At 50.2% G+C, this 13,532-nt stretch overlaps 1 protein-coding gene across 1 annotated transcript in view; it reads left to right on the plus strand.

Moving 5' to 3' along the window:
• Positions 1-13,532, plus strand: part of ANOS1 (anosmin 1) — a 90,077-nt gene that overhangs the window by 3,730 nt on the left and 72,815 nt on the right. Inside the window, exons 2-4 of the mRNA XM_090264175.1 lie at positions 4,779-4,873; positions 4,961-5,205; positions 7,610-7,657. Coding sequence (XP_090120301.1) covers positions 4,779-4,873; positions 4,961-5,205; positions 7,610-7,657 — 388 coding nt within the window. The remainder of the gene's footprint in view (positions 1-4,778; positions 4,874-4,960; positions 5,206-7,609; positions 7,658-13,532) is intronic.

Raw genomic sequence — 13,532 nt, forward strand, 5'->3', positions numbered from 1 at the left:
GGCCATCATTCACTTGGCCACCGCCATATTGTGTTGGTTTGCGTGATACCTTTCACGTGGCCCCACGAGGGTTGGCGCTCCCGTCTCCCTTCACTTGCATGTCACAGGTTTGCGGGAAAGGCAAGAAAGCTCCACAGGAAGGGATGGAAATGGAAGTGGGACCCACCTGGGACACCGCCTGGGTCGCACATGGCCTTGGCTACAATCCCTGTGCTCTGCCAGACCCCTCACCTGTCTTCATCAGCATCTACGTCGCTTCACTTTATAGACAAGTAGACGCGGCACCCGGGGAGAGGCGCCCGGAACTGTGGGAACCCACGCGCAACTCGCGAGTGACGGAGACAACGTCAGGGTGATGTCTGGTCCGAGTGTGACTGCTCTTCAAGGCCACCTCCATGCGCTCTGTCTGCGAGGCATCGCCTCGGGTCTTCAGTTCCCCGGGAGCAAGGCTACAGCCGAGCAATTTAGAGTAGGCGTCCCGCGGCTCCTGCCGCCTGCACTCGGTGACGCGAGTCGCTCCGGGAACGTGGCTTACTGCATTGACTGCTCTGCACCCACTTAAGGTGGGATTTTTTGTTTCCCAGAACAGCTCGTTTGTTGTGTCTTGAAGTGCAGGGTTTTCTGCGATTTGAGGGAGAGGGCGTGATCTGCTAGAACTTTCTCCTGGTATTATAAACTTTAAAACGGAACGTGGCTTAGAGAAACGCTCTGAACTCATAGCTGCGGCAAGAATGAGTGAGGGCCTGGCAGATTCTGTTGGAGGCGGTGGGAGTTGGAAGGCTGCTGTGTAGGGTGTCCTAAGAGAAGCCAGGGCTTTTAATTCTTGGGGAGGGGGTGCTTCTAAAAGGGACAGTAAGTGGGAAAAATCCTGTCCTTACCAAATGCTTTCCCACAAACAGAAGGCACTAGCACGCTGCTTGTCAAAACTCACAGCCAAACGTAATGTTTTCCCACTTGGCACTTTTCAATAGATGACTTCAATTATCTGCATCTATAAAACCGAATCAGCAGGATTGTTTCTTAAATACTTTGGATTCAATTCTGAATGCAGGTTTTTGTTCGGTTTCAGTATTGTCAGGCCACGTCTCTTGGACATTTCCTCCATGGGATACAAAATAATGAACCTAAGCGCCTCCACGGAGACACGATACATTTGGTCAGCTCCATCTATTTATTTCCTTCCTTTCAGCTCCTCGTGATCTAGTGCGTGAAGTTTAAATTCCTTTGTGCGGCTCCCTATTCCATTTGTTTATTTTTTAAGTCAACAGTATGTGTGAAGTTCAAGGGGGAGCCAGTGGTGAGCAAGAGGGATACAAGCAGACTGTATTCAAAGGTGGTCACCGGCTTGGGAGACAGATGAGCACTAAGTAAAAACAACACAAAGACATTATTTCTCATCATCTGTGCTAGAATGCTTTGGAAGAGAAGTGCAGGGAGCTACCATAGTGTGTGCAAGAAGGGGACCTGTCATAGGGTGTGGAAGTCAGGGAAGGCTTCCTGGAGGAAGGGGCATTTGCAATGCATGAAAGTTGAGCTCTTAGAGGCACAAGTGCCAGGGGCAGGGACCGCACCAGCCAAGTTCTCATTCCCACACAAGTGGCCGGGTGTGACGTGAAGCCGCCAAGTGTGTCCAGGGCCTGCATTCCAGTGTGGGCACTGGGGGGAGAGGTATATCTGTGTGGTCAAAACGGTGTTCCTAGAGCGGCCAGTGTGACATATTTGTAGGATCCAGAGGGAATTTTCTTTTTAGGAGGGAGATGAAAAGGCCAGGCATTTTTACTGAGAATGATTCATAGTCTTTGAAAGAAATCTTACTCAGGAACCAAAAATATACACACACTACTTTTTTCCTTTTTAGGGAGACTTTGTTTCAGAGCAGTTTTAGGTTTACAGAAAAATGGAACAGAAATACAAAGAGTCCCCCCCTGCCCCCCCCAACATCCTGTCAACACCACCCCTTCCCACAATGGGATATTTGTTACAATGACGGGCCCACACTGCCACATCTTATCACCCAAAGTCTACCGTTCACATTCGGGTTCATCTTGCCGTTGTCTGTTCTGTGGCTCTGGACACACGTGTGATGGCGTGTGTCCACCATTATAGTATGACACAGAGTAGTCTCCCTGCGCGACACATTCTCTGTGCTCCCCCGCCTCGTCCCTCCTTCCTCAGACCCTGGCGACTGCTGACTTTTTGGTTTCCATAGCTTTTTGCCTTTTCTGGAATGTCACAGGGTTGGAATCATACAGCGTTGGAACCTTTCCAGCCTCCCTTCCCTCACTTAGTCACATGCATTTAAGCTCCCTTAGAAATATTTTGAATAACGTCTACAGTTGAGATGTTTACTAGCAAATTTTTTTTTTAAAAAGATCTTTTGAACCATGGAAAGGCCTAGTCTCAGTTTGAGTCTCGTGACTTCCTCTGGCTGTTGAAGAAATGAGAAACTTCTGAGTGTATTGTCAATAGAAAAGAACATCCTTGTCATAGAAAATGAAGTCAGATGTATTATTCCACGGTTCCAAGATGATAGGAAAACATTCTGGATTAAAGTGAATTAATTGAAATTGTAATCCCTGCTTCTATTTTATTTTTTTCAACTTACATTTAATGTGAAAACAAAATGATGAGTCACGAGTGATCGCTCGTTATTTGTAGTTTGACAGGGTTGCCTGGCAAAGGTCCGGTCTGTTGTGGGTTTTCTGGGATGGTTTCGGGGTCCAGCCGTCTGTCCTGAGTTGGGCAGCAGTTGGGGGTTTCTCTGAAACTGCCCAGTGGTGAGTCTCTGGGACTTTTCGCACCCACCCCTGACTGGGTGGGAAGACACATGGGGTGGGTTGCCACCCTCTCTTCTGTACAGACGGCTGTAGCTAGACAGCTAGTTTTTCTCTACCTTCACCCTCTCCTGTGGGTTGTCTTTGAGTGAATGGCATGTTTTCTTTACTTGAAGCTTTTGAAGAGTTATTTTGGCTTTAAGGGAGAAAAAAACTCAAAAGGCTAGAAATGGAGAGACATTGAACGTGTCATTGAGACAGTGTGTGGCGGCAGGTGACTGAACTTGCAAAAACTCTTTGGAAGGCGAGTTGACGAGCATTCGTGTTTGATCTGGCAAAACCAATAAAATACAGGATGCGGTCTTTATGGACTCACCAAAGGCCCCGCCGTCTGCTCCTTCCTGGAGGTTCCAGCACTGAGTCTTGGCCGCTTTACTTCGTGGGCTTTCAGCCAGAACAGGACGTGACGGCAAATACTGTATTTGATTTTTGTTGTCAAGGGGCTTAGCCGGTGCAGGCGATGCTAATGCAAGAACATCCCCCAGGGCGCGATGTTGAAATGGGATGGGTTCTTGTGTGTTTCCGCTGCTCACCTGCGTAAAGGGCATCATTGCAGGTGGGTAACATGGGGGGCGGGCGCGCACCTGGCCCCGACACGGCGGCGGGGGCTTACCCACGTCCTGGACGGCATCAGGCAGGCCTCTGAGAAGTTCTCTGCAGATAAAGAGCTCGGAGAGCGATGACTGATGAAGGCAAACGCATGAATAGCTGCAAAAGCTTAAGGGGGGGGGTTGTTTTAAGAAAAACAGGGAACCTCAAACAAAGAGGAGACAGACACCTTTTGGGGAAAAATACGTGTGTGTAGAACATTTCTGCATGGAAAAACGCCATGCATCCGTTCAAAAGAGGACGCAGTGGCAAGTTTTTCCAGCACCTGAGACAGACCGTTCCCCATAAAGGAACTACAGTGGCCCATCCAAGGACCTGCCAGCTGACGGCTCCCCCGGGCCAGCAGGGGAGACTTGATCCCCAGGGAAGAAAACGCCAGGGGCCCCTCTCTGAGCTCACTGTCAGATTAGTGCGGGTGGATGAGCATTTCACAGAAGAGCTGGGAGGGTTTAATGCAGGAATGGTCCCCACTCCCAAAAGCAATCATCATGGCAAACCAGCAAGGGAAGGGCAGCGGACTACTTCCCCTCCCCCGGCATTCCCTCTGCGTTTTGCTGAATGCTTTGCGTGGATTATCTCCTTAATCTCCCTAAGCATCCTTTGACATCCCGTCATCAGTAATAAAAGTCATGACCATCATAATACATAACCCTTTGTGATTGCTTGTGATTGCCCCAAATACTTCTGTCTAATTAATGACAGAGCTTTTTGCCTCCCGATTAGAGGAAGATTTTGCTTCACATGCAAATGCTTTGGTTGAGGAACTGTGTTGATATTAATTCTTGATCAAATATAAGCAGCTGTAACAGGCCCGTGTACCGGTTTCCTTCTCACTTAGGTAGGTGTGTGAGCATGTGGGAGGGCACCCTGCTTTCCCATGGGGCCGGCAGCAGGGTCTGCGTTTTCTGATGTTGGGCTTCGGCCTGTTCACTCCCAGTCAGAGGGAGCAGAAGGGAATTAATGCGGGTGAGCCCTGCACAGAACTCCCAACAGCTCTCATCCTCTCTGTTATTATTATTTTTTAACCCTCTGTCATGAACTAAAAGCGTGATTTGCACTGATAAGTCAATATCCACTGCCGTCTGCCTCCGGCCTGTGCGCCCAATCTCCCATCTTGTTCTGTGCCCGGGCCCGCCTGGGTGTTCCCTGCTTCCTGAACGGCCCGTCTGTGGGGCTCCGGGGCCAGCAGTCACCAGGCCCTGCTAGGTTACAGCGTGGGGGTGGCCCCGGCCCCCGGGAGACGCACCGTGTTCCGCTGCCGCGGTCCGTGGCCGCTGGCTTTGGGACGGTGCATGTTTCCGTGGGCTGTGTTGACTCCCACTCTCTTACCTGTAGAACAGGTACCTGCGCGCTGTGTCGTGATGAGATGATGATGGGGGTACGCACGGCGAACACCAGCGCCGGGGTCCGCTGGACGGAGGCGGCCAGCGGTGCGATAACATTTACTGATGATAAGCGTGTCGCAGGCGTGCGACCGCACGGTCCTATTTCTGCCAGCACGCCCTTGGGGCCCGCAGCAATCGCCGCGCCTACTGTCGCAGCTGCGCGGGCTTTGACAGACAGACGCCTCTCGGGCAGATGCAGCAGCCCGTCTCGTGGCCAGGGTGCGACGTTCACAGACGGGCTCAGGAAGTCCTCCCCCTGGGCCACACGGCAGGGGGGCAGCTCAGACTCAGGTCACAGAAAACGCAGCCCAGGGCGGGAAGAGGTGTGGGAAGAGGTGCCGTACGTCCTCCACAGCAATGCTGCTAACGTGCGGACAGTGACGGGCCCCCGGGCCCCTCCACGGGCTCCCTTCATCTGTCCATGGCAAGAAAGGCCTGGAAGGGAAGAGCGTGGGAGCAGATCCCATGTCAAGGCTCCCTGAGTGAGCAGCAGGACCCTCCGATCTGACTCCAAGAGGTTGAAGACCCTCAGGCGTGGCCCTGGTAAAAGCGCCTTCGGGAAGCAGCCTGCACGCGGTTTCCAGGAATGGATTCGGTCTCTTTACAAGGGTTCCCCCTGCTTCCCGTGGCCCGTGAGGAGCACAGACCGTGCCCGTGGGATAGGAGGTGCCCTGATGGAGGGACGCGGTGCGGGGGTGCCCCAGCAGAAGCCAGTCTTATGCAGGGCGGTCAGCAAAGACCCTGCCGGGAGAGCAGGGGGCTGTCACTAGCAAGCTCTGCAGAGCTGCCCGGGCCACCTGCAGCTTCCTGATGTCAGGCCCCTGCTTTGTGCAGCGCTCCCTCTCTTTAGGATCAGGCTTCCACCTGCTTAAGCCCCCCGTGAACCTTGACTTTGCTCCAAGCCAAGGGGTCCTTTTATGAACTGTCCACCTGCATGTAATACCGCCGTCCTGCAGACACTTCACGTCCAGTGACTGAACCACGTCCACTCTCTGTCCGGCGGTGGCCCACACCCAGTCAAGCGACTTCTCGGAGGCCAACCTGCCAGAAACCGTACTTAACGCTCATCTGAGGCTCGTCGTGTTCTTCCCCACGTTCTGGCCTCCCTTGTCGGCCGGAAGGACATTGGTTGCCAGGACAGGTGAGGGCCCGCTGGGCACGTGGGAGGCTGGCAGGGATGAGGAGCTTGGCACCAGGTCAGCTGAACGCGTAGGTGGGTATGACCCCACGGGCCCACGTCGCCGTTTGGGGACGGTCGGGCTGCAGGGGCGCGTTAGGGCAGGTGCTGGGGAGATTTAACAGCCCAAGCTTTCCTGCGGGACAGACGTCTTTCAGCTTCATGCTCTTCGCGTGGAAGAAGAGAATCTCTAACCATGGGCGGCTGAGCTCTCTGCACTGGTTGGGGGAACCCCATGTGATTCAGAGATATTACCGGGAGTGGGGTTCATTAAGATGTGTTATTGGAAGGGGAAGAGCACCACGTGGCGTAGCCGTGCGGTGGACCCAGACGAGAACATGGAACGAGGTGCTGATATCTGTGCCGACAGATGAAGCAAAAAGGGCCCCGGCCCTCGGCGCGATGTGAAACATTCGGAGCCGAGAGAAGCCAGACGCCGAAGGCCACGTACTGTGTGCCGGCGTCGGTGGGAAATGTGCGGAGCAGGGGCGTCCGCAGGGACGGAAAGTGGGCTTGTGGCTGCCAGACGCTGTGGGAGCAGAGAGCCCGGGGCCGGACCGCACCCTGGCGCGTGCTGCGTCGCACGGTCCTGTGAATATACCCAAAGCCACGGAACTGTACGCTTTAAGTAAGCGATTTTTATGTATGTGAATTTTTATCTCAATAAAGTTACTATAAATATTTTTTAAATGTCATTGTTTCCATTTTTTTAAAACTGCAAACAAAAGCCATTCGGGTGTTTTTGAAGATGCAAAGTTTAGCGGTTCAACCGGGAAACAGGCTAGTTCAGCTCATACCCAACCTTGAACTTCAAAGACCCGAAGGTCACAACATGACCTCTTAATTATTGGGTGATGGTTTCTTCCGTCTGTCCCAAGTCCCCCAGGCTAGCATGATCAGATGGGAACTGTCACAACCAAAGGGAAAACTGGGACCAAAATCTTAATCCTGTGGAACGAGGAGCCTCTAGGCAGACATTTGCGTGTTGGGGATAAGAACATCATTGTCCTAATATTTGTTCCCTAATGAGTGAATGTCAGGCCACGGGCGTTACTTCATTCGCGCACTCCAGCGACCTCCCATGAGCTGGTGTCCCTTTGCTTTACAGGTGGGTAAACTGAGGCACGGGGCTAGTTAGCCCCTTTTCAGGTCACTTACCTGGTAAAAGGGGGAGAGAAGGCTTTTCGCGGAAGTGCTGACTCACTCCCAGGCTCAGACTCTTAGTGCCATGAACTTGGGAAGATCCGAGCCTGCAGGGTGGCCGACTTGTGAATTGACCAAAACTGCTTCCTCTGACAGAAAGGTCTGAGTGTGCATTTTCCTGTCCTTGCTCAGCACACCATGAGGGGTGGCTCATGGTTCCTTTTGCACAGCTTGGAATCTTTACTATTTTATACGTTTTTGTTTATATCATGAAGTCAAGGGTAGAACAGGATTTATATTAGAAACACATTTTCCATTTTAGGGGAAAAAAACCTATCAGGACAGCCACACTGGTCTCTGGTTAATGCAGATATTTAAGAAGTCTATTCACACACGTAAATGTCTGTCGTTTTCCATTAGAAAATGATTTGACGTGCCAATATTTTTTTTTCTTTTTGCAGAACAATGGTTCCCTGGTTTGGTGCGAGAACCACAAGCAATGTTCTAAGGTACGTTCTCTCTCACTGGGTCAATATTAAAAAAAACTTTAATTTTGGAATAATTATACAGTCACTGGGTATTGCAAAGGTTAAGTACCGAGAAGTCGCATGCGCCCTTCAGCCAGGCCCCTGCAATGGCTACCCTTTATGCCTTTATAGGACAGAGTCAGAGGCGGGCCGTTTCCATGGGCACAATGTATGTCTACTTCCGTGGGGTTGTATCCCATGTGCCGTTTCTGTTAGTGCGCCCACCACTGCCGTCCACATACATGTGTCGTGACGCGCCTCTCCCACATCACTTCTTTCTTTCTCCTGTGATATTTTAATGAAAACATTTAAGGAGAAAGCACCTTCTGGGTAGACCAGAAGACTTAATATAGTTTACTTACACCTAAGCTATTTTGTATATAGTTTGTGTGTAAGAATTGCTGGTGAAGTCATGTGATTCTTTACGTGAACAGTCTCTTTTCCATTTTGGAGTATTTCATGTTGCACACATACTCTCTGAAGTTGTCGTTACACTCATTTTTACTTTTCACAGCATAACCTTTGTACTTCAGTCCCCAAGCCTCACACAACGAAGGCCCTTTGGCTCCACTCAAGAAGTGGATTTTACATTCAGTTATACAAACGAATGAAGTTTAAACGTGCTGGAAATAGAGGAGTGATTTTGGGACCACAAATAGTGTTTGATGGGATTTATTTGTGGACATGACTTTTAGGCCTGAAATTGAAGCATTTCTTTATTTCATAGTCCAGATTTTATCTCAGCAATACATAATTCTAAAAGAGCATCATTATGAAGAACATGATTAGTATAAAAGGTCTTTCAAATACATTATTTCTAAGTAAATGATCATAGAATAATATTCCTAAACTTAACACTTTATTATAATAATACATTCCCACATGCATGCACCGAGTCATTTAATGTACACATGTGTTATTAAAATGCAACAGAGTGATTAGGCGAATATGAAATAGGTTGGTGAAAATTAGCTTTGCTTAGCTCCGACTCCCTCAGTCCTGGACAGAAGTGAAGTGTCTGGTTTACGACCCTTTGACTCTTTTTAGAACATCCTAAGCGTTTGCTCTGAAAAGACAATTTCTGGTAACCATTATACACGTATTACAGTAGCCCCTCTGGTATCCGTCCTCTCAGTTTCCGCCGGTACACCTTGGTTTGAAAATCTTAAATAGAACGTTCCAGAAGTAAACAATGTATGCGTTGTAAATTTCATGCCGTTCTGATGCCATCTCCAGCTGTCCCACTGCCTCCGGCCAGGACACGAATCGTCCCTGGCCCAGCGTTCCCCGCCCGTTCGCCGCTCATGGTGGTCAGAGAGAGAGTGAATTCACATGACTACTACAGTCTCTTGTTACAGCTGTTCCATTGGGTTACTGTCATTGCCATTAATCTCTCGCTGTGCTGAATTTATGAATGAAACTTCACCCTAAGTGTGTATGTGCAGGAAAAAACACAGCATGTAGAGGGTCTGGTATTCTCTGTGGATTCAGGCATTCCCTGGGGGTCTCGGAGGGAGTCTCCCGTGGATGAAGGGGGACGATGGGAATCGTCTTTCAACTGCAGTTTTGGGTAATTTGTTTAGGTCATTGTTGCAGGGAGGGATAGACGTATCTATGTAACCGCAAGGCTGGCCACCTTTCATGAGCAGCGTTTTTGTTCCGTTTTGTCTCACCCGGATATTATGTAGACAGTGATGGGTTGCAGCGGTACCATTTCTCATTCAGGCGGCCCCATTCACCTCTGCCATCCAGAAACTCACTGATTCCGTTTTATACGCTTGGAATTTTAATGAAAGAGGCCCACTTGAACTCATTTCCTTTTATTTGTTTATTTTTATTACCTGCCCGGGTCCCTGCCTCTCTCCCATGAGGCCTTTCGCTCCTGCACGAACTGCTTTGAAAACATCCTCATTGAAAAATATGGCAGCGCTCGGGGCTGCAGGTGGTGAAACCATCGCTGGAATCGAACGATCAAGGCGCACGCTCGGGACTGAGTTTTACGGGAAAGAAATCAGTGCCTCTGGCCTGAAAGCAAGAGTGGACCCACGAGCCACGGCTGAGTCCAACAGGCACTTCGGAATAGGTTACAAGGGGTTGTTTTTAGTCTGAATCCTTGGGAAGGACGCGTCCGTGTGAATTGCCCTGCGGCCCCTTTGCGTGTTATCATCCCTGCGTAGCCTTGTGCAGAAAGACCATGTGTATTTCTTTTGAGATCCACGACCCACGTGGGGCCTTTTCCGCTGAGTCGTGAGGATAAGGGGCTGAACACCGAGTGATGGTGAGTTCATTTCCCAGGTGGGTGCCTACCAGCACATCATCGACAGGGGTCCCGGGGTCACCCGGGAAATCGGTGGAAGCACCTTCATGTTTGGAACGGCGTTCCCTACATTGTGCTGTGCAGAAATCAACAACTTGGAAAACTCTTTGGAACAAATATTGGGGCAGAAGAGTAAAATAATTTTTTAAAAAAGAAAAGAAAAGGGTAAGAACAAAACCAAACAGAAACACCCGGAAGCAATGTTGCTGATAGAACTTCCTGAGTACATGCGCGAAGATAAGGTTTATGTAGTATTTTACACAAACCACGCACTTGCAGGTCATGTCTGGCTGCTTCCTGGGAACCTGGCCCCTCCAGAATCGGATCCCATTTTCCCACTTCCCTGCCCCCGTGCCCCTTATCCTCTCTGCCATCGTCTCTCACCTGGCCCGGTCCGTGAGTCTGCTTCTGCATCTGCCAGCTCCTGCTACCGCCCTCACGGCCACTGGGAAGACCCCGCAGTCCCCCGGGCTGAGCTGTGCCACAGGGCGCCGGACACCGTGCTGCGTCCCGTAGGCTCACATGAAAGCATTGCCCCGTCTGGCCTTCCCAGGTGCCTGCCTGCCCACGTACCTGGGAAGCTCTGCTTTTGCCCAGGGGCCGATTCCTGCGTAAAGAAACGAGCACTGTGAGCTCAGGAGCCTTTGGGACCCTTCATCTCCCAGGGCCCAGAGTGGTGGCTTGTCCGGCCAAGACTTAGGCTGGCGTTTGTAAGCAGGGCGATTTCGCTCCCAGGGGGCCATCTGTGTGTGGCAGGAGGCATTTTTAGGTGTCACCACTGGTGGTGGGAAGCGACTGGCATCTGTGGATGAAGGACTGTGGCCATGTTCCAATAAAACTTTATCTGTGAATTTCAGACAGTTCTCGCCTGTCATGGAATTGGATTATTTCCCCAGCCGGTTAACAACGTAAAGACAATTTGAGCTCACCGGCTGTACAAAGCTGGGCACCGGGCCAGACGTGGCCTCTGCTGGGGTTCATCTGTGTCTCTGATGCCCTCACCTTCACCTTTGCAAAACCACACTCAACAACGGGACTGCATTCTTCTGTCATGACACACGCGTATTTGGATGCGCTCAAACTGAAAAAAAAAAAAAAAGGACAGCATCTGACTTCATTGTTGCAACATTTTTTGGTCATCCTGTGAAGATGTGTTGAATGAATGAATGAATGTTAAGCAATAGGAAGACCATGTCAACGAAATTACAAGTTCTGAACATCTAATGTGAACATGTCATGATTAGAGCCAGTGAAAACTGTGGAAGACTTGCCAATGGGCAAAATAGGAAGGCGCCTGGGTGTCCTCTCAACCACGCCCCTTCTGCTGGGTAGTGTGTGTTGTTTGCGGGCTTGGGGCTATTTCCCTGCTCTGTAAACGGCGCAAAGCCGAGGGTAGTGTGGGTCGCTGTTCTCCATGGAAATGCAGACGGACTGTGTCCGGAGCCTAGGTGCTTGCCCCATGGAGAGACCCTTCCCCGGCTGTTTGTCCATCCACTCCAGCATGTATGTGCGCCTATATTTATACTTCCCGACTCTTCTTGGACCCAAGTGGAACATGTGGCTGGTTCTTGCAGTGTTTCATGAGTTACATCAGATCTTTGACCCACGCCCCCTAGTTTTGCAGGCATGTCGTGCGTTTACTTTATAAAAGCTTCATCCTTTCCCATGCTCCGTGACCTCTCAGCCTCACCCCTCATTGTGGCTCCCTGGTGTCCCTGGGGGACACGCTTGCCCGCCTTCTCCTTTTTGGGGGGGGGTGTAACTCTCACTTGCCTCGTTCGCCATTTGGTTTGGAGGATACATGGGTGTCGTAAAGCAGTCATTTGGTCTGGGTGCCGTGGCATGAGGCTTTGATCTCAGCGGGTTTGGTTCCTATGAGGGCCATAGCTCCGAATTCCTAGTCATTCCCCAGGTTTCTCTGGAGCCAGATTTAGAGGCGAGGAGGATTAGGGTTGCTTGTATGAACATCTGGACGGCTTCATTGGACATCTGTGAGATTTATTGGATCAGGGTCATAACTGTGAAACACAATCAAGTGTGACTGGTAATTAAGGCTTTTGTTTCGTGTTAAATGCTTTCTGATTGATGTGGTAACAACTGCAAATCCATAGATACAGCCCAAAGAAAACCTGTCTGAAGGAGGGAAAATGAAGACTCATGGCAATGTACTCTGCTGGACATCCTTTATTTCTTTTTAACTCTAAGAAACAACAGGTAGAAATTACAGATGTTTTACATATGTTAAGACATTGAAATCTTTTTGTAAAACCTACCGATACTCATACGAGTTTCCCTGACTTTCCATAATTCACTTCAAGGACAAAGCTGATGTTTACTGAGGATGCCTTTTCCACCATACAGATATGTTTGGGAAATTACCAATGATGTCCTAGGCAGGACCACCGTTGACGATGATTGTCCAGAGACGTGTCGGCTTGTGCCACTGGAAGAGAGAAGCTCTCGTAGGAACGTTCTCAAGTGGAATAATGAAGTCCCTTTATTTTGGGTACAATGCTGTTATTTCCATAAGTAAAGATCATAACCTTTCTTCTCAGGCAGGAGTCAACAGGTTGTGACGATGTGGGAAGAGAAGAGAGAAATATTGTACTATTGTCTTAAACCCGTGTCAGGATGAAAACCTGTCCGCAATGCATATGAAAAGAAATCGTTAGGGGTGTGGAGCGTTGGCCAGGGTTCTCTTGAAAAAGTCATTTGTACGTACAAAATCATATCAGCATGCTTAATAAAATGCAGATTGGCCCGGTGATCCTATAACATCGTGTCTAAGTGACCGGATGACCTCTATGTTGGCCTGGGTCCTTTGTGCTTGCCAAGAGATGAAGCCTCTCTTAAGGGACGCGAGCTCTAGAACTTGACGAGTCTATATGCGGTTGAAAATCAGATGACCAGCAAGCGTGAGTGAGGACTTAGGTGTGCAACACCCTTGTCAAGTACTCTGCCCCGTGTCACTGTATGGGATGTTCAAGAGGTGTCACCTCTGTTCTGTAAGAAATGGGAGGGAGAGAGCCAAAACCCCTACGCTGAGCGGGAAGGAAGGAAGGCGTGCCTGAGTGCCAGCGGGGCCCCTCCTGGCGCCGTAGCAGGGGGCGGACGAGTGAATGATTTGAACACTTAGGGGTTCGCTGCCCCGCTCCCGTCCCGATCAACCTGCCTTTACGCGCGCCGTCGTTCTCACAGCACCGTCCTCTGCCCGCTCGCTGGGAACTTTTCTCAAACAGATCCCTGTGCTTTGGGGCGCCCTTTAGCCTGTGGTAGCTGGCACATGCCAGGCGTTTTAGCCCAGAAACGAGCCTAGCTGCTGGGCGAAGAGCCAGCTTTGCCGCACAATCAGCATTTCAGGAAAAGAACAGATTCATACTTACGTTTACATGTAACGTGTCAAAACCCCAATGTGTTTCTAATTTCGCGCATTCACCTTTTGGGGTGTGAAGGACTCCACCTGCGGTGAGCACCAAAGCGCAGGCTTGTGGAAGGACAAAGCACCTGCCTCCCTGATCCCTCACTACTGACGTATCTTTG

The sequence above is a fragment of the Furipterus horrens genome, unplaced genomic scaffold, assembly GCF_987537825.1.
Source record: "Furipterus horrens unplaced genomic scaffold, mFurHor1.1.pri manual_scaffold_17, whole genome shotgun sequence".
NCBI lineage: Eukaryota > Metazoa > Chordata > Mammalia > Chiroptera > Furipteridae > Furipterus > Furipterus horrens.